This window comes from Chelmon rostratus, chromosome 15 (genome assembly GCF_017976325.1).
Source record: "Chelmon rostratus isolate fCheRos1 chromosome 15, fCheRos1.pri, whole genome shotgun sequence".
In the NCBI taxonomy this organism is placed as follows: domain Eukaryota; kingdom Metazoa; phylum Chordata; class Actinopteri; order Chaetodontiformes; family Chaetodontidae; genus Chelmon; species Chelmon rostratus.
Window position 1 is genome coordinate 20,470,260 of NC_055672.1, and position 25,791 is coordinate 20,496,050.

General features: G+C 41.8%; 1 protein-coding gene across 10 annotated transcripts in view; it reads right to left on the minus strand.

Annotated features, from left to right (window-relative positions):
- Positions 1–25,791, minus strand: part of kiaa1109 (KIAA1109 ortholog) — a 69,641-nt gene that overhangs the window by 42,716 nt on the left and 1,134 nt on the right. For all 10 annotated transcript variants that reach the window (XM_041953168.1, XM_041953170.1, XM_041953176.1 and 7 more), the window contains exons 2-34: positions 23,316–23,451; positions 21,899–22,015; positions 20,479–20,557; positions 20,320–20,384; positions 19,897–20,071; positions 19,397–19,478; positions 19,047–19,240; positions 17,787–17,866; positions 17,328–17,478; positions 16,257–16,413; positions 15,758–15,836; positions 13,476–13,567; positions 13,182–13,299; positions 12,873–13,028; positions 12,459–12,556; positions 12,031–12,215; positions 11,107–11,213; positions 10,736–10,968; positions 10,196–10,414; positions 9,661–9,798; positions 8,896–9,072; positions 8,573–8,701; positions 7,848–7,967; positions 7,397–7,725; positions 6,160–6,410; positions 5,555–5,795; positions 4,893–5,384; positions 2,737–3,010; positions 2,516–2,653; positions 2,263–2,333; positions 1,968–2,141; positions 1,206–1,326; positions 364–513 (exon numbers count right to left, since the gene is read on the minus strand). In XM_041953168.1, coding sequence (XP_041809102.1) covers positions 364–513; positions 1,206–1,326; positions 1,968–2,141; positions 2,263–2,333; positions 2,516–2,653; positions 2,737–3,010; positions 4,893–5,384; positions 5,555–5,795; positions 6,160–6,410; positions 7,397–7,725; positions 7,848–7,967; positions 8,573–8,701; positions 8,896–9,072; positions 9,661–9,798; positions 10,196–10,414; positions 10,736–10,968; positions 11,107–11,213; positions 12,031–12,215; positions 12,459–12,556; positions 12,873–13,028; positions 13,182–13,299; positions 13,476–13,567; positions 15,758–15,836; positions 16,257–16,413; positions 17,328–17,478; positions 17,787–17,866; positions 19,047–19,240; positions 19,397–19,478; positions 19,897–20,071; positions 20,320–20,384; positions 20,479–20,557; positions 21,899–22,015; positions 23,316–23,421 — 5,298 coding nt within the window. In that variant the 5' untranslated portion in view covers positions 23,422–23,451. The remainder of the gene's footprint in view (positions 1–363; positions 514–1,205; positions 1,327–1,967; positions 2,142–2,262; positions 2,334–2,515; positions 2,654–2,736; positions 3,011–4,892; positions 5,385–5,554; positions 5,796–6,159; positions 6,411–7,396; positions 7,726–7,847; positions 7,968–8,572; positions 8,702–8,895; positions 9,073–9,660; positions 9,799–10,195; positions 10,415–10,735; positions 10,969–11,106; positions 11,214–12,030; positions 12,216–12,458; positions 12,557–12,872; positions 13,029–13,181; positions 13,300–13,475; positions 13,568–15,757; positions 15,837–16,256; positions 16,414–17,327; positions 17,479–17,786; positions 17,867–19,046; positions 19,241–19,396; positions 19,479–19,896; positions 20,072–20,319; positions 20,385–20,478; positions 20,558–21,898; positions 22,016–23,315; positions 23,452–25,791) is intronic.

Genomic DNA, 25,791 nt, shown 5'->3' on the forward strand with positions numbered 1-25,791 from the left:
GAAGATATACAGAGGGCAATAGAAAAATCAATATTGCAACAGTAGCAAACATGCATTATGTATCCAGTCAAACTGTGAGTGCAAACAGACTTTAACTTCCATTCAGTGGAATAATTAAAGAAGCATCTGAATGGTTTTGATATCGTTTGCCTCATTTCATTCATGTGTGGTTTAATAAGTTTAGCCATTACTCTATTCTATCAGTATTCTACACAGGCTGAGCATGTTGTATACCTGTTGTTTAAATGCAAAGTGATCTACAGCAACACTCATGATTCTGTGCTTGCTCTTGAACCTCTATTGGTCAGAGCACAGTTTGAGGAAAGCTGCTGGCCTCTCATTATTCAGGGTCATGGCTCTTACCTTGGGGATGGAGACGTTGGCTTGGAGGCCCTTGATTTTCACATTATCTGGTTTGACAGACAGGTCTGTCTGGCCATGGGACATGTTGAGGGAGCCAGGGGTCGTGCCCTCTGTCTTGGACAGCTTGTGCTCCGGCTTGCCTGTTTGGCTCTGTGTGGACCCAGACCCAAAATAGTGGGAAATCAGTTATTGGGCAACCAAGCCACTAATTAAATTGGGAAGCTCAAAACATTTAGAATAGAAACACTTATTTTATACGAATGATAAATAATTGACACATCTGACACTATCACAAAAATTACAGCTTTTCTGTCAAGTGATTTGTTTCTCAAACACTGATTACTAAGCTGTATGTTGACATTCCAAAACCTCTATTATGATGAATAGATATTAAAGGTCCAGTGTGCAGGTTTTAGAGGGATCTACTCGCCAAAATGGAATACTCATAATTATGTTTTCATTAGTGTATTATCATCTGCAAAGAAGAATCATTGTGTTTTTGTTACCTTAAAAATTAGCTCTATTTATCGACAGCGGAAGCGGTCATGACGGCGCCATGTTGCGCCGTCATGTTTCTACTGAAGTCCAGAATGGACAAACCAAACACTGGCTCTAGAGAGGGTTTTCAAGTTTTTGGCAGGTTTCTCAGGTATTGGCAGCACATACTCTAAACTGGAATCAGTAGAGAGAAGACTAGCATGACCTCAAGTAGATAGAATGCAAACTTGGGACTTCAGTTGGTTGCAATCTGCAGTCTCACCACTAGATGCCACTAAATCCTACACAGTGGACCTTTAACATAACAAGCCACATTTCTTTACTCCGTGCATTGTTGCACTTACAGACTCAGTGACTGTGGACTTGCTGATCTGATAGGCTTCATTGAGGACTTTCCCATGCAGATCATCGAGAATGGCTGCAGGATGACGGATGCTGGCAAAGTGGACCATGGATTCAATGTACCTGAAAGTGACCAGACAGACAGACAGATGTAATAAAACAAAAAAATAAAAAAATCCACAGGGGTTATAAATATTTTGTTTTATTAAGTTGACACTGAAAAACACAGAGACTTCACAAACCCAAACTGTCTGGGCATTATCAGAATAGATTCAGATATCTACTCACCCTTTGCAAGTAAAAACAAATTTACTAAGTCTGTGTCTATTCAACCTTATAGCTACAGTATAACCATCTCCACACAACACTAGCCAAGAGCTAAGTGCTTGTAAGCCGGTTGTGAACTCAGCACTGTTAGCCTTTGGCAAACTAAAAGATTCACACTGGTAGACAAACAAGAGCAAGACCAGACTCTGAAGCGCTGTCAGCGGAATTTTAGATCCAAGATGGAGTGTGCATGGGGATTAAATTGACTTAAGTTCAAACCTTAGCTTCAGGCTGAAAATAACCCTTAACTAATAATTTGTAGAGTGAGAAAGAGTTAGGGTCAGCCAAGATATTTCTTTTTTTTTTTGGTCAGGTTTTTCAAACTGAGGATAAAAACCTAGTTTGAAGGGGGATGTGGTCAATAAGGCAGCATGATAAGCAGACGAAAAACAGACAACACACACAGAAAAAAAAACTACATGAAGGACAGTTACTACCTGTCCAGGGATTCAGCCACAAGGGGCGTGAGTACCACATTGATGGCTCCCTTCACCTCCACGATGGCAGTGGTCCTGGTCTGAGCTAAGGGCTGTTCCAGAGTCCAGTCATCTGTCGTTGTGTCCTCATCTGTGTTATCCATGGCCCTCTTATCTAGTGGCGTATAAGGTGTACTGTGGAGGAACAGAGGGACAATCTCTGATCATGCGTTGTATATTAACAAGACAAAACACAGAATTAGTTCGGTTTGGTTAGTTAGGTTTTAACTGTGAATTTATTGGGTGAAAACAATACCTGTTGTTCTCTCCCATCAGCTGAACTCCTCTGTCCAGTAGAGAGCTGGCTGAGAGGCCCTGCTTTATCACCTGTTATGTAAAAGAAAATGTTACACCTCCAAACTGACGTACTGGGTGTATAGAGTAGGAGGAGATGGACACGTACTATTCAAAAGTAAATACCTAGATAAAATACTGAAGTTTAACTACAGTATTACATGCTGAACGAGCCAATAACCTGCATGCAGACAAACACTGTTAGTTACAAAGACCTTAAAGCTGGGGACAGAGAGCTGGTCAAAGGAGGCGGAGCTCTCCTCACTGGTGGGTGTGTCCAAATCAAGTGGCCGATGCAGAGAAGACTTGGAGGTCCTCTTATTGGTGGGCTGCTTGACAGACCAATTTGAGACCTGACAGAAGGGACGTGAAGGTTGTTTTAATTGGATAAAAAAGTGATCTCAGTAAAAATAAACGCCACAGTCACTAACTTTACCTGATAGTGGGCTAGGTAGCTCTGGTAGCACGCCATGACGTGGGGCTGGCGGGTCACAGGACCGGGTTCAGCTGTCTTCTCTGCCTCCACTGAGCTCTCCTCCTCCATGGCGAGGGCTGAGACAAAGGAGGCCTGGGACGTGTGGCTGGGCAGGGGCTGGGGCGGCAGCGGGGGCAGCGTTGGGGGCAGGGGCAGGGGACGTGGTTCAGTGATCATCTCCCCATTGAGAACGTAGGTGAGGGGACCCTCAACACTGTGGTAGATGGAGCTCCGGCTGGGGGGGTGGGTGAAAATACATACACATCAAATGAATATGTCACGGTGTGGTTTATAGGGGCGTTACAGCCAAAAAATTCTGAATGTAAGCATGAATGTTTTGGTGGCAAATGGCCTTTTGTTTCACTTGAATGGCACTTGAGTGTTTTGCTTCATAATTTAGCAACACATTTCCCTCTAACGCAGGGATCCTGAACTACATTTGTTGAAGAATTTGTCGGAGGGAGTTCACTGAGGAGTTAACAACTTTTCTGACAGAGAGGTTTTGGTTGTTGTCACACAGGGCTGCCATCTCTTATGCGAGAGGTACTCTGCAATTTAATTACATTGTATGAGTAGCCATTCGTGATATTACCCTCCACAGGTGTTGGAGTCATATAATCAAGTTAAGTGAATAATCATGGTCTATGATGAGTAAGTGTGGTTGATCAATTGATCAGATCTTCCCAATTACATCCATGATTTGCAAAGGCATACTAAGTTAATAACAACCTATTATTAGGAATTGCAGGAAAGTTTTAGAGCAACAGAGAGCGTCCTGTAACAAAGGTAAGTCAAGTTGCTGCTGCCAGAAGAACCACTGTCTCTTATCTGTCCTTCTGCTGTGGGTGTCCTCTTTTCAAGCTTTTATTAGTTAAAAATTTGGGCATGGGCCACCAGTTGACAATCACTGCTCTAATGGCAGACAACTGCAGTGATGTCAACAATGTGGATTTATGGTAACTCTTTTCTATTTAGTTTTATCTTCTTGAAGTCTGCCTTATATTTCCACGGGCTGGTGCCAACTGAAACCTTTCATGAGGCTGAACTGATTATTTGTGTTTGTGTGGAGGCTGTATCAATCAAAAAGTGTGCTGAAATCAATGTGGGAACATTTGGGGTAATAGAAAAATGATAAGCTGGTTGCAGAACAAGACTGAAATCCAATTTGCAAAACACAGCAACAGTAAGTGGCTGCCCATGGATCAAACATCTCATTTGCTACAATCCATCGAGGTCACATCCATCCTTGCATGGCTGAATCAAAGTAATAAATGAAAGCTGCAACATGTTTAGCTTCGGGGCAAGTTGTTAACACAATGAAATGTAAAGCTTGTTGGAAACCAAACATAAAAATGTCACAACACTGTTAATGTATTCCTGCATATTGTGCCATAAAGACAATTTACAATCAGTGCAAAGACGTCAGTGAGAGCCATCACAAGGTATGTGACGTTTGCTGCCTGTTTTTCATTCCAATCTTTGTTAAAGACCTTGCTGTTACAGCAACTCAAATACAGCAGTTTCTCTTTGAAAACAGCCAAAGGTTATTATCCTTCTAACCCGTGAAACTTAAAAAAAGACAAGACATGTATTCTATTGTGCAACGACTTTGAGTAAAGGGTATGTGTTTGATGTTTAAGCTGTGATTCTTCAAAACACTATGATAACCCCACTTAAATTTCACAGTAACACCCCTAAGAGGGAACTGACAAACTGGAGACACTGGCTGAAAAATCTAATTCCTGCATTCATCCCAATCTTAAAATGTAAATCAGAAATCAGAAATCCTTCAGAATGGCCCCTTAAACATTATTTAAAAGGGTAACACTTCAAGCAATCTGGCAAGGTCAAAACTAGACGGGTCATTAATTCATCTGCTTTTACAGAGGAGAAATGAGAGGCTCTTTGATGTTACTGAGAGCTGTGAGCTGTCTGGACTCGATCATCACCTTAATCCCATTCTTAACCTTGTACTTGATCTGACCATCCACCCAGTCTGCTCTCAAATTTTCAAACTCTTTAACTTTGAGAACTTTTGTGAGTTCCACTGAAGCTGAGCTCCGCAAGCAGAATATTCCATGCTGCATTTCCTAAAGTGCGTCATTATCAAAGCTGACCTGTAGCTCTCCATGTGATATGGGGGCTGCTGGGGCTGCTGCATCTGCTGCCTCCTCTTCTTCTTGCGGCCCGGGTACGTCCCTGGACCCTCATCGGCGCTGCTGATCGGCTCAAAGTCCTCCGCAGCGGAGAAGTAGGCCTCGCTGTCGGCCACAGACATGCTGGAGTCTGCAGAGCGGTACTGATGGAAAGTGTTGGAGTCAGCTGACGGCGTGAAGGGAAATGAGCCGTAGCTCCTGCGCTGACGTGGTGAATCCAAGACGTTCTCATCGCTGCGGGAAACCTCGCTGCTGAACTGGACGCCTCCGGACAGGACTGGTGGGGGCTTCTCGGTGAAGACGGCAGCCGACAAGCTCTTGGTGCTGCCCAGTCGACCTGATTGCACAGAGGACTGGCGCTTGAGGGGGGAGCAGAGGGGGGAGCGCACTGAGGAGCGGTCCTGGGAGCTGTTGGGTGAGACTGGTGAGACCTCTGGGACCTCTCCTAGAGTGCTGGACAGACAGAGGAAAAACTAAGTAACTACACCCATGCTGAAAATCCTACTGCTTTTAGTGGTTCCTACATGTTCTGACCACCTTTGTTTATGTGTCTGTATTTTTTCATTTTGAAGTACAATTCACATGCACCACTAAACATTTAGCAACGATCCAAGCAGACTCACTCAGCAGGGCTTTTGCCGTTCATGGGGAACATGCGCTCCTCTGTGCTTGGCGAGGGAGTGTCCCTCTCTCCAGCCAGCAGAGGCAACGCGGCACTGGAGGAACTATTTTCTTCAGAGGATGAAGCGGAGCTGTGGGAGCGTTGGGGCACCTGGAGACTGAGGTGTTGCTGAACACGCCTCTCAGGCAGCTCAGGGGGCAGGCATGGCGAGTGAGTGTCTGTCTTCAGTCCTACGACTCTCCCTAACAAAACATACGTTTGATTTATTCATGTTTTTTTGTGTCATTCAGTATCTTAATCTCACACTCCATGTATATATTCTGTGTTTCTCAGGAAGCTGGTCACACTTAGTTTAAAGATCATTGATTATTCAGACAAGATAAGGATAGAAGCCCAATATATTACCATAAAATACAATAAAGTATCATGTAATGAACCCCTAGATAAACAAAGACCAGCATTCTTATTCCCAGGGGCCCCCTGTATTGGAAGAATAGCTTCTGTTTTATTAATAAGTCAAACATTGTGGATTTAAAATATTCTTAATTTAGCTTTTTGCTACAGCAACTCAAGGGGATAATCAGGAAATTTACATGAAATCCATACCATCCACTTTGGGTGTTTCCTTGGTAATAATCCACTCCCCTGGCTGCAGCAAAGACTGGCCATAAGACATGTCTGATTCAGTGCTGGAAGAAGAGAATGCAGACGAGGAGGAGGGCGTCAGCTCTTCAAGCTTGAAGAAGTCCAGGCCCATGTTGGTACCTCCAAAGAACCTGCAGCCTCCGAGGCAGCCACAGCGGTTCCTGCTGCGCTTGTTGCGGATACCAGCCTCTTCTGGCCAGAGGAACCAGAGTCTGAGGAGAAGAGGGTAAATAGAAATATAATCAAAGAGAATGATGGAGCAGGACAGGATTTGGACTAGCAGGGGTCGTTGAAAGAGGCAGAAACTTTGCAGTTGTGGCTGCTGTTGTTCTGTAAGGAGACAATCCATGCACTTGTCGATCACATGTCGCATCGGCCTGCCTTTTTTCACACATGGTAATCATTTATTATCTTCTTTGCTCTGTTTCTAGAACTCACAATGATGATAAAACATTAAATAAACTGTCTTTGTACCATTTTCAATTGAGTATATCTCAAAAAGGATTAGCAAATTATCACATTCAGTTTTATTTGTGTTTTACACAGTGTCCAAACGTTTTTAGACTCTGAGCTGTAGAGTATAAATGTACAGACTTACTCTCTCATAATTCATTTTTCATTCCTAAACTAATAAGACAGATCATGTACAATTACAAGATAGACGAGAACATCTGTACTGAAAATGGCTCCCTGCAGGCCTTTAATGAGGTCTTGAATCATTACGTTGAATCTATTATCACAGTAGTTGGCCAACCTACCAGCTGATTATCACATATCATGGGCAGGATCAGTGCATATGACAGAAAATGTATCACCTCAGTTCGTTTGAATAGGTCTACTACACAGTACAATTTAAACATCTCATAACTGTGTGACTCATCATACCGAGGTGTGATACAGCGAGTGAGTCATTTCCACTTTGAAAACGAGTTTCAGCATTGACATTCTTATAAACGGTGTTTTAAACATTACCAGCGTCCCTTATTTAAACTAAAGGCTGCTGAAACCCGTAACAAAATTCACAAATGAAATAAAGGTGAAGAATAGCAGCCGATGACATAAACAACAAAGGGCATAGTGCTTAAAAAATGCTCTGGGGTAGCTGAGGGACAAATAGAAGAATCTTCTTCTCCCACACTCACACAACCTGAGAAGTGCTCAGCAAAGTAAATAACACATGGCGGTCTGCGTTTTCTACCTTTTGGTCTGAGCATCGTGTAGCTCCAGAAAATGCCTCTGGACTTCACATTTGGCTGGGTGGTCAGCGGCCAGGGCAATGTCTGCTGTGATGAGGTTCAGGTTGACTGAACCCGCCTCCAGCCAGACAGACCGTCGCAGCAAAGGGGGTTGACCGAGACCCAGCGGCTGACCTGGACCTTGACCCTGTCCGGCCGGCTGCAGCCTGGTCGCCTCGCTGTGCTGCTGTTCAATGTACTGTCGGATGTTTACGTCCTGTACCACTGCGCTGATGCCCTCTCCCACTGCCTGGTTGTGCAGGTTGCAGTTGGCTACGCGAATAATAGCCGTCTAGGGAGGGAGGAAGACATGACAAATGGAAGATCTTTACACATACTGGACACGCAAGGAGTTAAATTGTTATATAAATATATTTACTTAAATACAATACATAAATGGTTGCTGCTAATTACTTTGATGTTGGCAGCACAGCCATGCTCCACAATGAAGAGGTCAACTCCATCCATGGCCAGTCGGGTCATGGTGTACTTCAGTTCCTCTGATGTGCGGCAGTGACCTGGCAGGCAGCTCATCTGAAAAACAACCATCATTTGGTACCAGAACCTTTTCAGTGGTTGCGAGGAAACCATCTCCAATTTAGTGCTGCTGTGCTTTACATACCACCACAGACCCTGTAGCCACAGCTGCTCAGTCGACAGACACTAATGAGGGCTCTCAGGCAGAGTTTTTAAAAATATCCTTGTTAGGATTCGCAAATAAACAAGACATTTTCTGAAACCGACATCTCTCAGTGTTACTTCATACATCGCGTTGTTGATTGTTGATGCATGTTACGTATGGCTGCTGTGAGTTGATCAAAAGTTCTGTGTTAGAAGCTGATGTTCTGTTTCACCAGCTGTGTAAAAGTGAGCTTTCTGAGTCATGCATCATTAGAGAAAGGTTCACAGCAGCCTCTTTTTATTATCTGGTTCCATTTGCACACTGGACAGTTCGGGCTAGCATTCAAATCTCACAATAAAAGCCTTCAGCCATAATGAGCTAATTAAGCAGCTTAAAGCATGAGACTCAGACACACGCAGCTGCCAACTAGTTCAAACCAATGCTAGACAGCTTCAGCAGAGCAAATGTAAGAAATGAGGCTCAGACTAGTGTTTCACGAAATACTGCCTGTCTGTACCTTGGCATCACAGATGCGACGGTCAGCCCCATGCTGGCAGATGACAGAGGGCTTGGGCTGTTCAAGCTGGAACTCTCGGGAAACTCCGTGGAAGAGGAAAGTCTCACCCCACTCTATCATACTGGCCACCTAATAATCACAAACACACAGATACACATTAGTGCTTCAAAATATACAATTACTGCAATTAACTGCAACTGCACAGAACAAAAAAACAAGAGCAAAAAAAAACAGTCCATGTGAGGGTGGACAAAGCACAATGAAAACCTTATACAGTAACATAATACAGTCAAATGTAACACCACCAACAGACACACACAGACCTGTGGAACAGTGACCCTGCCGGTGAGACCCCCAGCCTGCATGTCGATAAGCCATGCGTACTCCAGTGTGTCACTGCCCAGAGGGAGGCCCTGAGCGGAGAACATGGCATGGGCCCTCATCTGCAGGCCAGAGAGACTCAGGTGGCCGTCCCTCAACACACCGTCCGCCGTGGGACGCTGTGGGCAACAGAAGAGAAATATTTGTAATGTTACATGACTCCACAGAAACTGAGCAACACGAAGGAAATTTCAGCTTCAGCTAAAGTGAAATTCATTCCATAATCTCTTTTATGTCACTGGAGATGAGTGAGGAGTGAGATGTCAGGGATTAGGAATGATATTCACTCTGAGCAGCAAATAGGATCCAACTCATTGCTAAGCCTTAGAAATTCTGTGTTAAACAACAAGGAGGTGCTTATGCAAACATGTGGCAGGTGCAAAGCATGTTCTATATTATGACTGGCAAGCTTTATTCAGTGTATAAAGACTGAGTCATCCCTTCAGTTATCAAATTAGAGAGTAGTTGTTTGTGTATGAATTGTTTATCCCTTTCACCTGTGAGATATGCCACATAGTTAGGTTTGTATTACTGTCCTAGGTTACACTGCCTTGTTTACACATGTCATTGTTTTCTGGACACAAACCTCTCTTTTTAAGCAACTTCCTACAGATAAAATCTAAACCTAGGCAATGACTGCACTGTATGGAGACAAAATAAACAGCACATCACATTAGGCACATGCGTAGTTGTGCAGAGGTTCCGACCTGGTAGTTGTCACTGATGAAGATGTGAATGGGAGACAGGAGCAGCTGAAGCATCGTCTCCTTGTAACCCTTTTTCATCTCAAAACACAGACGCTCCAAGAAGCCAGACGGACCTTCGGGACCCTCGCTGCTGCAGTGCTGGAGGTGCAGAGAAAAGTAAGAAAACATGCAGACTCATGCATCAAGGCGGTTTCATAAGCATAACCACACATCAAGTACAGAAGCATGGCTGGCAGGTTTGAAGAAAAGAATGATTCCTTGCAAACCAGGAAACAGATGAGGGTAATAACGTTGATTTAAATGTATATCTGCACTCTCTACTTGAATGTAAACAGTGTACACTGTGCCTACATATTGCAAATGTTGTTTCCATGTGCACATCTTGTATGTATACATTAGTGTACATTTTCATCATTTTCATTTCACACTGCACTGATGCAATAGTTCTTCCCATTTGCTGTACTTCTACATTAATCTCTTCCTCTTTTTTTCCTATATCAAATCATGAAACAGAATCGGCAGTCATCCGTTCTACCATTGGCAGTCGGCCGTGGACTTTGTAGAGGTTGATGTACACGGTGATATCCCAGGGGCGCAGGTCGAGGGGATGGATGTCTGAGGCTTCCTTCTGCTCGCTGTCTTCCATTCCCAGAGGAGACCAACCAAGGCCCGAGGAGGTGGAGGTGGACAACACAGGGCTGGATACTGCCTCCTCAAAGTCTGTGTACATGTCGTCCTCACCAAAATAGTTTTCCTGTGGCAAAATATAAAAGGAAGGAAGATTAGATGAATGAGCTGTTTAGACTTCTTTTTATTTGCCTTTATTTGATAGTGACAGATGAGGAGGAAGGTAGAATAGGAGGGGAGAGAGAGGAGAGAGAAAAAGAGACAGGTATGACATGCAACAAAGGTCACCGGCTAGAATTAACCAAGCAGCCATGTGGCGTGCTATTTAGACTTTTATCATCCATTATAATCCAAAAGAGTAGCATACTCACTTTTAAACTTCACTACTGACTACACTGAGCGCAAATTGTTAAACTCTAGAACTTCATTTCAAACGGACTTTCTGTACCTTGATGGAGATCAGAGCTCGGAGCAAAGGCCCATAGAGGATGATTTGAGAATCTGGGGACATTTCCATCTCCACATGAAGTCTGTCGGGTGGGAGCTCTGAGGGGTCTGTGGGCATCCGGCTGTGGGCAGCTGAAGCAGATGTGGAGGTGTAGCGCGGTGGGGCGTTGTGGGGCATGGAGGTGTGCTCTGGGGGACGCAGGGCTGACAGCATAGATTCCTCCATCTCGGACACTTCGGACACAAATCGCAGGCAAGTTAGAAAACATCATGCAAAACAGCTGGGTAAGACAAAGGTAATGTGAAGTGTCTCACACAGTCTCAGGCTTTAGAGCAAGCAGCAGAGAATTGATACTATAGCCGTGAGCTTACACGACTGTTTGAGTTGCTCATCAGCCTTCTGGGGATAAATGGGGTGCCAGGTGTAGTCAATGATCAGCAAGAAGTTGGGAACACTCCAGCAATCCACCCAGCCGGCTCTGAGGTAAGAAAGAAAAAATACATAAGCTCAGTACACAGTTATAATGCTGATTTATCATCATTTCGAGTGGATTTTCCAGTTCATCATTCGCTTTATGAACCAAGGATCAAGGACATTCAGTCGAGGCGAGAAACGGCAAATGGGTCGCGCCTGATTTCTCTGCAGCACAGAGTGCACCAGTCCTCACAGAATTCGATCGTAACTTCCCAGGGGGTCAGTGGGTCTCTCACAGTGCTACATCGGTGTAGTCTGGCTTCGGTCTATACATAATAAATGATCTGGATGTTGAGTCATTATGTAGGTACGGTGTGCACAATGCCTGTGCTACCTAGCAAACATTCTCCAGCAACTCTGAATTTTCACTGACCTTTAGGGTTGTGTTTACAATGCGGAAATAGACTCTGTTTTGCAACATTCTCCAAAAGGGATGCAGACTAAGTAGGATGTAGAACAGTTCTAAACACAATAAGGGTTTAGCTAGAAAAAGACTGGTATGACATCACTGGGCATGCCAAATAGAATCCTGTCTGAACAGAATTAAAAATTTAACTAAAAATGTCAAAAAGACCCGATAAACAGGCTATTACACTTTACTTAAAACCAACAGATGCGGCAACTACTGAACCAGCAAAGCATGCAAAGTGAAGGTGAGTGGCACATTTACTTGAAATTACCTCCTACTACCTTGGCAAGATTTCTTTTCTATGTAAGCACTGATGTGAGTCAGAGTTACAACAATGAATCATGCTGCTCTTTGCTAACACACACACTTTTTTCCTACAAGTAGAAAGACATATTTCCTAGGTTTAACTCACTCTGCGTGGGTGATGTTCCTCCAGCGGGACTTGGCAGGTTTGGGAGGGGGGGCTCCTTGGGTCTCCCCGGGCATGAACATGTCTGGGGGCAGCTTGACGTTCTGGTAGTCTTTGGCCAGGGTGAGGAGGGGGTAGCGGCTCGGGTGGCACTCTGGCAGGGATAGTCGCATGTCTGTATCTTCCGCCTGAGGACGAAGCGCATATACATGTAAGCACCCACACATATTCATAGTTGGTGTCAAAGTATTCACATCTGTGGCCGCATAGAAGATCTGAATCTCAAAAATCAGTGTCTGACCAGTGTGAAAATGGAGGATTATTTTCCAGGATTATTTTCCAGGCAGAAAAAATCTTTACAAATTACAGTCAAATAAAAGAATGGACATTTATTTTCTGAACAAATCACATTCACTTAAAGCATGACTCACCTTCAGGCTGAAGCGAGTATGGCAGGTGGTTGGAACAAACTCATTGAAAGGCAAAGTGAAGTCTATATTGAGCGTCTCACCACATGCTGCCAGGTACACTATAGAGGATCAATAATGCAATTGATTAGTGAGCCTGCAGTGGGATTAAGCGGAGTATATACTGTACAATATATCATGACTTAATGGAGTCAAAGTATGCTGTCATGGACAGCAGTTTCCAGTGTTAGACGCATTCAATTATTGATTTCTTTCATGCGTGGATTTGGATATAGGCCGTAAGCAATTTAATCTACAATTTATCCTTTTCAGTTAAAAGAGAAAACATTTAATTCAGTCTGACTCTATAATTTCATCGAGACTTTCTACAGATACTGCTTCTATGGTTATTTGCATAAAGAAGAGCATCTTTCTTACCATTCTCCTGCTGCTTGGTGGAACAGTCAATCCAGTTGTGCTGGTTCGCCGCCCAGATCATCTCAAACTGGTGGAAAAGGATCTTGAACTTCCAGGAATAGGGCACAAAGGAGTAGATGTCTGGGGCACTGTCACTCGCCCAGTCCTGGATCAAATCTGAAAGAAAGAAGGAACGGGGAAGGGGAAAAATGGGAAGTCATTTCACACATTTTACTACTAAAATGCTAAGCGCTACATGGTAACAATCTGCTAATTATTGTGCACAAGCTGCACTGTGTTTAGCTCCGTCCGTTTTTCTGGAGGACTCACCGGTGAAGAAGTTTTTCTGGGCGTAGATGAAGTGGTAGGTGGCCTTGTACACCTCAATCTCACATTGCCACGACTGAGGCATGTTCCACACCCGAGGGTAGCTGGCTATGACATGAAACTGTAAAGGCAGAACACAATTTCACGAATGGCAGAGCACTTACTATGTATATGCACATCTGACATAGGATTTGTCCAACTTTCCCTTCCATCTTAAAGACGATGTAGATGTTATATTTCAAATGTCTGTCCAAAAAGCTGTCTGGAAAGCTTCTTGTATAATTGCCTGCTACTTACAGCCAGCATTTCAGCCTCCAGAAGAGTCCGGTACTGCATGCTGCTGGTGGTGTCCACATGAAGCAGCTGGCCTTTGATGGTAGGAGAGTAGCCTGAGGGCAGAGAAGAGAGACAGAAAACCAGGGCCATTAATTCTCAAAATGCAAAGCTGGGGCTAGGTTCTTGTTCTTTACCTGCAAAACTTGAAAAGCCACTTACGTTAATGACATTTCTGGGGACAGAGGAAAGCACTGACTGATGACTGATAAAATATTGTCAGGTAAAAGAGATGAACTATCAGGCATATGTCACAACATGCCAGTGCCAGCATGTCAGTGTTCTCTTAGGTCAGTTGTCTTATTGTGGATGTCGTTTTAAATCTAATTTCTGGTGGTTTTAGTTGATCTTTAGTCTTTATTACTGTATAATGGGGGGAAAAAAATTAATAATGAACTTAAGCTCACTTAACCCACAAGGTATGGACAGTGTTACACTTAAACATATGTAAGAGAGTCTCATGTGGTAAAGAATCCACCTACTTTGACTGAATGAAGTGTCTGCATGGTTTTACAGTGGAGAACTTTACAGAAAGACATTTTCTCTGGTCTACATTTCACAGTGGCAGCATATCAAAGTGCTCTTGTTCCCTTGATGATTTTCAGTTTTGTGCCATTTTGCCATTTCCTCATGCTCTGCTAATTCTGGATGTTTCCAACATCATTTACATAGCACACAAAGAATTTAACTGGATATTATACATGTATAACAAATGTAAAATATCAATATCATACTTGGAAAAACCATATTTTCTATATAACTGAAAGAAAGATATAGCCCCGAGCTCCTGCACTGTTAGTGGTTTGTATGCACATGGTCATTAAAGAGGTCCTGGTCCCAGACTTGAGCAGGACTTTTTATTTCTGCCTTGATTTTTGATTCGACTCAACGCTCTCCGACCTTAGAACTGATTCAGACTTCACTCAGGCAGTGCTGACTATGGCCATGCAAGGACTCGGACCTATACGTGCAACTTTAGCCGTCTATGTAAAACGATTCCTGAGGACTGAGCCCAAACAATACATTTTTATTTTTGCATGAAACTTACACAAGAGCAGAGACATTTTTCATTTTGATTTAGTGTTAACACACACTGCAGTCCCACCAATTCCTTGAGAAAAATAATGACTAAACTCCTCTTTAGCAATGACTAAACCGAGTATTCATCAAACTGAGGCAAAGCTGGTGTCAGAATGGAAAACAACTCACAGCTGCAAAAACAAACATGTAAAAATGACTTCCACAATGTCAAATTCATACTGGATTTACTATGGCAACAAAGCACAAAAATATAAAGCATAAAGGCCAAAAATTTAATCTTTTTTTTTGCATGTCTATTCATTCTGTCTTTCTGCACAGTTGCAGATAAGATTGGGCTAAACAAATATTGGTACTGTATTTGTAGAATTAGATGCCAGTGGTGGCTGCGTGGTTGTAAAGTCCAAAAAGTACAAATCGCTTGAAAAAACAAGAAGATAAACATAAAGTGTAGTTGTTTCCAGAATCCATCATGTTTTTATCGAACAAAATATTCTGCTTCAATCCATTTTTTGGTGCTGGCATCATGTCCGCAAATTTGAAAGCATTAGGCAGCTAAAGTTTCTGTGCACTGCGCGTTTTTCCTTTGATATGAGTAGTCCTGATCTATTTTTCCCATAAACAGAGATGATATGATGAAGATATGATTGTGTGAGCAGTGAGTGTGTGGCTGAGCGAGAGAGGGTGCCAGTGGCTGAGCTCAGAGCAGTGTTGGCAATTGGAGCAGCAGCAAAAGCAGTGAAGTTGTCTAGTAGCAATAAATGTACAGTGTCGGTTACAGTTTGCCCATGAATAAACACTGCAGCTCCACAATACCCAAGCGTTTCCTGTGTCTTGCTTCTTCGCTGCTGGGCAAAAGTGAAAGGGAGAGTCTGTGGGACAACAAGCCAGAGCAGTGTGCTGCTGAAGAACACTCTGGCTCTACCCAGGTAGCACAATGCAGATAAATATATTTATTCAGGGCCTTTTTATCGAAAACTGATATTTGCTGATGAAGAGATCCTTTATGGGTCTAAATAATACTGAATTCAGATTTATTAAATAAGAAACATTTGATTATCTGAGAAATTTCAAGGGAAATAATGTAACATACGAAACAAAAACAAACAAAAAACAAAACTGTGTTAATCCCGGCTCTTAATAACGCTGCTCATCATGGATGTAGTTCAGCCATTGGTCAGTCATTGGTCTTTGAAACACACACTTACCGTTCTCCCCTACAGTCATGGGGATGTTGACTTCCAGGTAAGAGCCTGCACCTACATTCACATGGATGGCATTGGTTTCCTGGTAACGGGGATAAAGACAGGGCATGGGGAGAGACAGAGCAAACAGTCACACATGCTGTCAGAGTATTAGAGAGGCTGCCCTATTGCCTCAAAGATAAAAGAAAGTCACCTAATCTGAATAAAAACATGTTCAAAAGATGTAATAAAATGACAGTCTTCCCTGACTCAAACCATTTTATGTTTCTATTCAGCATGCATTTATGTTGATATTTAGTATGCACTTCACATGCTTAGCTTTGTGAAAATCCCTGCACTGCTTGAGGATTAAAATTTGAAAAAGCATAAAACATGAACCAATATCAATAGCTAAAACATGGTGAGTCATAAAGACAAAGACAAGAGGAGCCGCAGAGAGAGGAAGAAAGATCACAGAGGAAAAGGAGAGAGAGAAGACAGGACACGAGAGCGAGAGAGTCACCCTGTTTTTGGTAAAAAGCAGATCGATGGTGGCGTCAGCAATGATGTTCATGCGGAGCTCAAAGGCCTGGATCTGCCTGGGCTTTCCTGGCTGGGCAACCTCGGTCACCTTCATGGCCTGGTAGTCAGCCGGCAGGAAAAACTTCCACAGACAGTCCCTGAGAAAAGACAGAGTTCATGTAAATGCAAGCCCAAAGCCTTAAAAGTTTGAGCTGTAAACTGCTTGAAGAGTCTCACTTAACTAGATCAGCACTCTTCTTACATCCATTACATTTGCATCTGTATTGACATGCTGTTTACGTACAGGCGAAAGACATCACGGCTTGATTCCACCGGGCACATGGCTTCATAGCCAACCAGGAGCGTTTCACATGCATTGCGGTTTGCTTGACCGATCTTGTTGACTTGCTCAGATTTTACCGATTTGGTCATTTTTCCGTTGACGTTTGTGCTTCTACCAAGGGTTAGTAGATTACTTATATAAACAGTTTCTTTTTTGGTCTGTTTTGTGCTTATTGTTCATTCGTGATTATTTTGAAAATTCATCAGATTCTGCCATCCCTGTGTCTGATTTCCTGCCCAGCTCAATCTGCTCTGCGCAGCTTGACCCACCTTCTGTCAAAACAAATAGGCTTGGTGCTTATTTTCAGCGGAGCAGAAAGATACTTCTGGGACACTTCTGAAATCTGCTGCAGTGTGTCTTGTGGAATCATAAGCATTGTCTGGACTGGATCAGCTCTGGCCACCGCATCGTAGCCAGAACGGTGGAATCTGCGAGTAAGAATGGTGCTCTGCTATGTTCTTTCAAATGTCATTTACAAATTTTATTAGCTCCCAAGACCAACCCTTCAAACGCTCACAGAGGAGGTTCTCCAACAGGGCAGTTTTGTACTGATTTGTGTTTTAATATGTTAACTGCATTTATACCACTTATTTGATGTCAATGAATGCTGCATTTTATGTATACACATAAACATATATACATACACACACACGTAAATGAATTTTGGTCAGATTTACAAGAGGTTTCATGTTTAAATTATTTGAGAAAAACTGAGTTTGTGTGACTCACCTCTGACGATCTGCCCAAGGGCCGTAGTTGAAATCAGTTCCTTTTCCACAGACAATGTCCAGACCCCAACATGGAGGCAGGTCTTGAAGCTTATCGCCCTCGCTGCACGTCTCTGCCTCCTCCCCACCCTCCTGCTCCACAGGCACCAGACCTGCACACACACACACACAACCATAAAAACACTTTCAAACCCTGACAACAAATGCTGAACAAAAAGACACAAGTGCATGAAAAGCTTTACAGATAACATTGCAAATACATGAAACTACTTGACTGTAACTGCTTCAATGTCATCGAGGGAACGTCCATTTAGCATGCTCATATGAAGTATAGAGTGTTTTCCAATTCTAACCAATTCATAGTGGTGTTTTTTGGGGGGGTATTGCTGTAGCACTGCAAGTTCGGCTGTTTAACAATTTTCAATTTTGTGTGCCCATGTGTGTGCATGCACGAGCTCACCGGGTTCATCCTGGTAATAGTAGATGTCAACATCGTTGGACTGCATGACCACAAAGCCTTCACCCATCAGTCTGGGAGGTCTACATTAGAACACAAGGTCACAGTTTAAAGGCAAAGTACAGATTTTATGCAGAAGTTATGAACTCTGTAGCCTATTCTAAATGATTTCAAGCAGGGTCACAGCAGGTTAGCAGGTACATAAAAGGTACCAAAGCATGAATAAAGTAGTCAGCTTGATTCTGGCATGAAGACACTCTTCAAGTTTTATAAATGCAGCTGCCCACCTCTCACTGGATCCGCCAATAAAGCTAAAAGGCACGTCACAGACTATTAAAGGATGAAATCACTGATGGCTCCTACAGAGGCTACAGTTGCCAAGTTTTTCTTGAGAGTGACTCCTTAATCATGGGGGTTAACAGATTTTATTCTCTGTGTCATTTCATTCGGTTGAAGTGCTTATAATGGTTTGTGGTATCCATGCTTGTAATGCAGAACAGGCAGTCAGGTAAAATGCATTATTCAAACATTCTGCCAATATTTTTGGTATCAAAACTCAATTGCCCATTTCAGATAGTGTATATACATCCTTATCTTTGTTATACCTTTAAGAAGGCAGCAGCTTCTACACTCAGCAACCAAAAGTAGATTCATCAATAAAATGCAGTAAAAAAATGTATCTGAATTTTTTGAAAAGTACAATATTCCAAATAAAACAAATCTCGTGAATTAACTCATTACAAATGTGCCACAAAAATAGAGTGTTTTGTTTTTTCGTCTTTTACAAACAAGGAGAAAATATAGAGCGAGTCGTCTGCCTGTGTTTAAGATTCACACCATACACCACATAGTGCAGAATTGCGGCACACAGAATGATCAGTTTTAAACTGTATAATGCACTCATTTTCTACATTCTTCCTTGTATGCTTAAAAAATGAGTGGCAAAGTATATTCTGAAGTTATTATTCTTCAGGCAAGAGATTTATCCCTGAAGAAAGTTTCGGGCAAAATAATTCTAGTACTGACAATGACATGACTTGAAAAATTGTGTTCAGAAGTTTCACAGATTGGTGTGAATAAATAAATACTGAAAGCTCTGCAACATTATTTAATCTCTTTGGTGCTGCTTTTACATGAATTTCACCTTTGAATTCAAACAGGCTTTGAAATTGGGTGATTTTACAGCAGCACTCAAATTAAAATGAAAAACAAGTCAAGCTGGCCTCAGCGATGTTTCCGTAACAGTAAAGGACTTGGACTTACTCATCGTTCTGCATGCCAAGGTAGCGTGGACTGGGAACCAGCATGACACGCACATTCTCCAGCGAGCCTTTGACGATGTGCATGTACTGGTCCAGGTGGCTGGAGGGAGGCTTGGTGGCATACGTCAGGAAGGCGTCCTCAAAGTTCAAGCACAGAGTTTGGGGGAGGTAGTGGTTCCCAAATGCCAGACGACCCTACAGGAGAGCAAATAAGCCAGAGGAACACTTTAAAGACGTCATCATCAGTTCATCAGTTTTTTTTCTAAACAATTCTCTGATGCAATTTCTAAAACCTTTCTTAGATCCATGACCAATTGCCATACAATTGTAGTGAATTTGTGATGTACTTACAGTGCTGATGTTAACTTTGATGACAGGAATGAGGGAGCGCCACGATGAGGTTGGGTCTGGACTCTCTGCTTTGATGTTCACACTATACGAGGACCAGAAGACATTCGGTCAATCTAACAGCACTACACTTCCAGTCAGTGCAATTCATTTGGCTGTCAGTGGAAATGACAATCGCTCTCCTCTTTCAGTGCGTGTGGTGATAACAGGGAGAAAAGGGAGCGCCTATGTGCAGCTTTTTCCATTTGCTTGCCAATTAATCATCTCTGATGGGAAACTGCTGATTCCTGCTTTTTGCAAGTTTTGTTTACGGCTCAAAAATATGGATTAGGCGATTCACCAAATGACGTTTTTATATTATCCAAAGTTAAGACAACTGCAGAGGCAAGATAGTGTAATTACTCAGAAATGAGGAGCTTGCATTCATTAAAATGCAATTTCTGAGCAACTTCTACTGAAATTTGAGTGCTGAAGTTTGATTTTCCCTGAGGCCTTGGGCGTACCTTTCAAGGGTCTTGTTTCTTTCCTCTCGACCCCTCTCTTCATCTTTTTTGGGTGTAATGAGTGTGGGCTCCAGTCCGAAGGTCTCCTGAAGTCGGGCGTAGAGGTCAGTCCGGTTGTAGACGTGAAATTCAAAGCCGTTAACTGTCACGTAAAGCCTGGTCTCTGCCTTGGGGTCTGATGGCAACACACAGAGAAGAAACTCAGAACTCTGCCATAACTGGTTCATTTATATATGTATTCCATAATTTTAAAGCATACTAAAAATACTAAGACATGAGCATTTACACCTAATAAGATTTATTTTTGGATTTAAATTTACTTTAAATCCAGAGATAATTTATTAAAGCTGCATTTATGAGTATGAGGGTCATCACAAGCTGCTAAACTGAGCTCCTATGTGAACACATTTCTGCTCTGCTCACCATGCTGTTTTTGTTTTGGGTTGTACATTTTCCACCAACGAAATATGAGGAAGCCGTCCTGTATCCTGTACGACAGAAAAGAAAAATCAATCAGTAAACAAACTATAAGATTATAGAGGAAGAGAGGAGAGGCAAACAATGCAGCACAGGTCAGGTTACCTGATAGACATGTCTTGGTTGATGTAGTAGACATCTCTGAACATGACTTTGCCTGACAGCACAGAGAAGGAGAAGGAGCCTGTGGACGAATCGGACACATTTAGTGTGTAATATTTCCATCATATAAACTTACATGAAGTTTTCGAAACATGTTCGGATTTGCCCACAATGGTTGCAATTCAAGCCAACAAACCAGCTAATTAAAATGTGAAAAGAATATGTAAAACATATATAAATAAGTAAAAGACTCTGGGTGTTGCTGGGACATTTAATCACCTTGTCTCCCTCTTATCATTGAGAAAAATATCTTAATTAGGATCTAATTGTACAACATGTAGGTCAGAGTCTGTGACTGAGCATGAAAAATGAGCAAGAAAACTGAACATGATTTTCCATCATTAATCCTTTTCGGCTCCTAACACGTCTTCCTCTGCTTCAATTACTTCATGCCGGGAGAGAGATGACACCTGCGGGTTTCAGCTAGAGTGGTGTCATCCCAGCTGACACTTGCTGATGTCTGTGGTATTTTTGACTTGTCCTCTAACTGGCTGAAGACAGGAAGTGTGAGCTAGATTTGTCGGTACTTCCCTGTGCAGACACCTTCAGGCACGTTTGAACCTGTTTATCACATTGCAAACTGTGTAAAACTGGAGCGCTTGTTATAAAGGTTTTGCTGTTTTTCCTCTGTTTATTTCCAAACTTTTGTGCCCCTACGAGGCATTTTGTAAGTGCCACCCCTAGACAGAAAAACAACCTTTTTCCCAACTTTTAATCCATTCAAAGAATAAGAAAGAAAAAATCAATACAACTTTAAAAATAGATTAGTGGGCACACGGGTGACTGCTCGCTTTGTAGCAACACATGTTGGCAAAGAGATGTTAACCAAGCCATGCCTTCCTCATCAAATCTTAATGCTGCCTTTGTAATCGTTCTTGCACTTCCTCTTTGCTCTTAGTAAGCTAGCTGCAGGTTTCTGTCAACATCCTCTGTTATGAATGTCAACTCACTGAGGAAATGTTCAATACAAACTGGTCTTATTACAAAGTGGGCATCACTATGGCTTCTTTTTTGGTCAGAGTGTACAATATTTAGGGCTGTATTTCAGAGCAGATGCACCTGACAAAATCTCTCTTTAGTAGAGGAACTGATGTGTTTTTGGAAGAAACAAATAATGGCAGGGGTATGTTTGGATTTACGGCCTCAAGGTGCTTTATAAATTAAGTTCTGTGTCATTTATGTAGAGAAATTCAATCTGGTGTTGGTTGCAGGTTGCTGTTCAGACTCTATGGAGATAATCACTGAGAGAAGCCGGCTCATCATGAAATATTCAGCAGACTGAGTTAACGCCTTGAACTGAAAGCTTTGGCAGTGTTCCTCGTTCCCATTCATCACTGTGTGACAGAGCTCCTGATGCACACACCAATATGAATGTAGCCATCCTTGTAGAGTCTGTTGATGATGAGGGTGAGGATGAGGCCAATGTTGCGGGAGTTGTAATAAGTTAAATAGATGATCCATCCACAGGACAGAATGGTGGCTGAAAGACAACAACACAACATGGCCAGGTTTGTTAACACAAGGAATGATACAAGACAATCAGCAAACAATATCTTTTATGTTTTCTGATGTTTGGAACAGTTTGTTTACAAGTGTCTAGGTTAATTTACTGTTATTCTACAACAGAGGGCTGTAACATGAAATGTAAATTGCAGCCCCTTCATGCTACTAACACATATAGAACACATACACAAGTATTTAAAATAGAATAAAATGAAATAAAACAGTAGTTACACATGTATACACCCAGAAAGTCACTTGCGTCACCGGTAAAGTAGGCCTATGCTTTTAGATCACTAACACAGATTTTGCCACTGTTCAGTCAAACTCTTTCATTACTCATGTTAATTACCTTGTTGTTTATAAGCTCAATAAGCTGTTGCTGGTCCTTTGAATACAACAGATGCTACTTTTCCTGCTATGACATAAGCCCGTTAGCACAGGGAAATGACTGCAGCATTACAATAGTAATCATACCAGTGAACTGGTATGGAAACCCATCATAACTGCCACCCGAATATGTGCTCCTTATCTTTTTAAAGAAATATGGCAATGCAGATGTGATTACTACAGTAACGACTACTTCTTTCCCATCTCGGCTACCAGCTGGGATTCGCTGTTGCACTCACACTTTTGTTTGATTTTTATACTTTTTCCCCAAAAGAGTTGTTTTCAGCTTTAAGATGTTGCAGTAAAACAAAAAAACCCCGGCAGCTTCATTCAGTGAGTCACGCTATGTGTTGGCCCACCTCTCAGTGTACCTGGACGAAGCAATAAGTGGACACCATCGGTTGTCATATGAAATATCAATACCTTGAGCTTCATTAAAGAATTAACACTAATTAAAATCTTTCAGGAAGTGAAGGCATTGCGGATTATTTTAGAATACTTTATACCATGTACCTCAATGCAATAAACTTTGCCAAATGAGCAACCACTATGCCCCCGATATTGAACCATTCCCTTACGTTTTTGATGAGTATAAAAGCAAAAAGTATTTTATGTTTGTGCAGAGAACTTCATTAAACTCATTAAAAATTATAGGGACTGAAGTATTATCATCAATCCTCCAAAAAGTCAATGAAAGGAAAACATTACAAAAACTCCACAACAGTTTGGACCAAAGGAAGTGACAGCACATTTTCTACATAGCTGCTAGGCCAATAAAATGTAACTTGATCCAGTGCTGACAGGTTTGCACTTCACATGCAACACATTATTTAAAATGAAAATTTCAACTGATCTCCATATTTTCCCCCACAGTGAAGATTCAGACTTACCAACGAGGAGCCAGATGAAGTTCGAGTTGTGCTTGGTAAGAAAATCATCCAGATCCACGAAGCTGGGGAAAGTGCTTTCATTGTTTTTGGCAGCATGTCCATCCATGGCTACAGGCTCTCAGTCTGATGTCTAAAACTGAAAAATTTAAATTTAAGATTAGTGGCATGGCACAGGAACAAAAAAAAGGAATGCACACCACCACAATGACAGACGGTGACAATATTTCTTTATATCTATTTTTAATGCCTCAGTGGGTGGCTGCATGTTTTCCATGAAGAGACAGTTACCTAAAACCAAATTTTTTAATAAACATAGTGGCAGATGGAATTGTATGGCACACAAATAAAAAGGCGTGGGGGAAAAATAACATCAAGTGAAAAGAATCAAAACAACTTAAAAATAACACAATTCCATAAAATGTAATTAAGTCAACTAGTCCAAATGGAGATGCAAATTTGGAGCAATTTCTTGAGTTGATATCATTAAAAGCCAACAAAATAAGAGTTATATTTGCTGGAAAATATATGAAACAGTAAAAGTGACTAAGTGTACATTACTATTTAAATAAATAAATAAAATAATATGCTGCTCCCACTCTGCCAGTCATTATTCTAAAAATGCCCTGCAAATGTTAATTTTAAGCAGACAAATAAAATGGGCAGCCTTAATAACAACCATGTACAGTAGTTACACACATCCAAATAATGTAAAAGGCAGGGAACCAGTGGAAGACAGCAATGAAAACATGAAAAAATGTTACACATACACTGCTGCTCCCTGAAGTGCAATTTAATGGTGGAGTTGGCCATGGTCACGGCTGAGTTATGTCGACAATCTGTTCAATGTCTCACTATGTTTGTAAAAAAATTGGTGGATGTGTTTTGCAAAAGGAAGAATAGTAAAAGACTGGTTAGATGAAGAGCTGTGGGTGAAAAGAAAATTAAATATTTCAAATCATTTTGCATGTGGGGCCAAAGTCTTTACAACAAAGTAAGCTACCTTAGTATATAATTGTCTGGTAGTTTTTAAACTGTTGTTTAAGATTTCAAACCATTTGTAGCAACCACCCTTCATTAGAGCAGAGGATGGGGATAAAAATGCTTGCTATGTTTAACACCACACGTGATCATGTGTGTGCACCTATTTTTCATGTCATGAGGACATAGGCTGTGCTTGGTGACGCAGACTTTGCTTCTAGAGGAAGGATTACTTATTTTGTTTGTGCGAGGCAGGGGGCTGGAAGGGGTGTTGCACGTGTGTGTGTGTGTGTGTGTGTGTGTGTGTGTGCGCACACGGCTACAAGTGTATGCTGTGTTCTCAGTCTGCTCATGCACAGGAGTCAAAAGCCTGTATACTGTTGCACACACAGAGACTGCCATGCAAATAAACAAATCCTCATCTAATCCACCTTAAATGACGTTGACTGTAAAACCACTGAGATGGAACAAAACCCAGCACTCTCTTACAGAAAACAGTTTTTCATTTTGTCTTTTTGACTAGGGCTGCAATGACAAGTTGATTAATTCAATGTTCAATCAAAAGAAAGTTAACTGGCAACTATTTTGATAGTCGATTAATGGTTTCAGTCATTATTCTAGCAAAAAATGTCAAACATTGGCTGGTTCCATCTTCTTAAATGCAAGCATTTGCTGCTTTTCTTTGTCATTTATGATAGTAAATGAAGATGCTTTGGTGGACAAAAGAAGCAATTTGATGACATCACTTTGGGCCCCGGGAAATTGTGATGTGCATTTTTCACATTTTTAACCATTATTGAAAAAAATAAATCAATTAATCCTGAAAATATTTGTCGGATTAAATAATAATGAAAACAATCATTACTTGCAGCCCTATTTTTGACAGTACATTTTGAAAGACAGAATATGATTATCTATTAAATTTGAACTTCTGTAATATAACAGAAGATTTAGATCTCTCTGGGGACTTGACACAAGCTACGTGCCAGATGCTAATACAATTCTGGCTGTGGCTGTTGGGTGTGTTTACAATGTCAAATTAGGCAGGAGGTAAATGCTTAATGAGATTGGTCAACTTTAATTTAGAGAACTAAAACAGTGTTTTAGAAATCACAAGCACAATTACTTCATGCAAATGTCCCCTGATGTATTCATGTCTTATACACTACCCAAGTGTGATTGAGTCCATCTGAATGGATCACAGCGTAGATATTCCCGTAAGACAAGTTCAGGTTTTGAGTCATACCCTACATGAGTTATGAGCACAGACTGTACTGCCATAGCAGAAAGATCAGTACTGTCAGTGGCACATCAAAGTCACCTGTAATCTGAATGTTTTCATTTTTGGTTCAGATATGGGTAATTAAGTCAGCTAAAGCAACTACCTATCCATTTTTAGTTTGCTATCACAGCCGTTCCTAAACCTTTTCATGTCATCAACCCACCAAATAGATACTGCACAGTGTATACGTCAAACCAAACGCTGCACCTATCAACA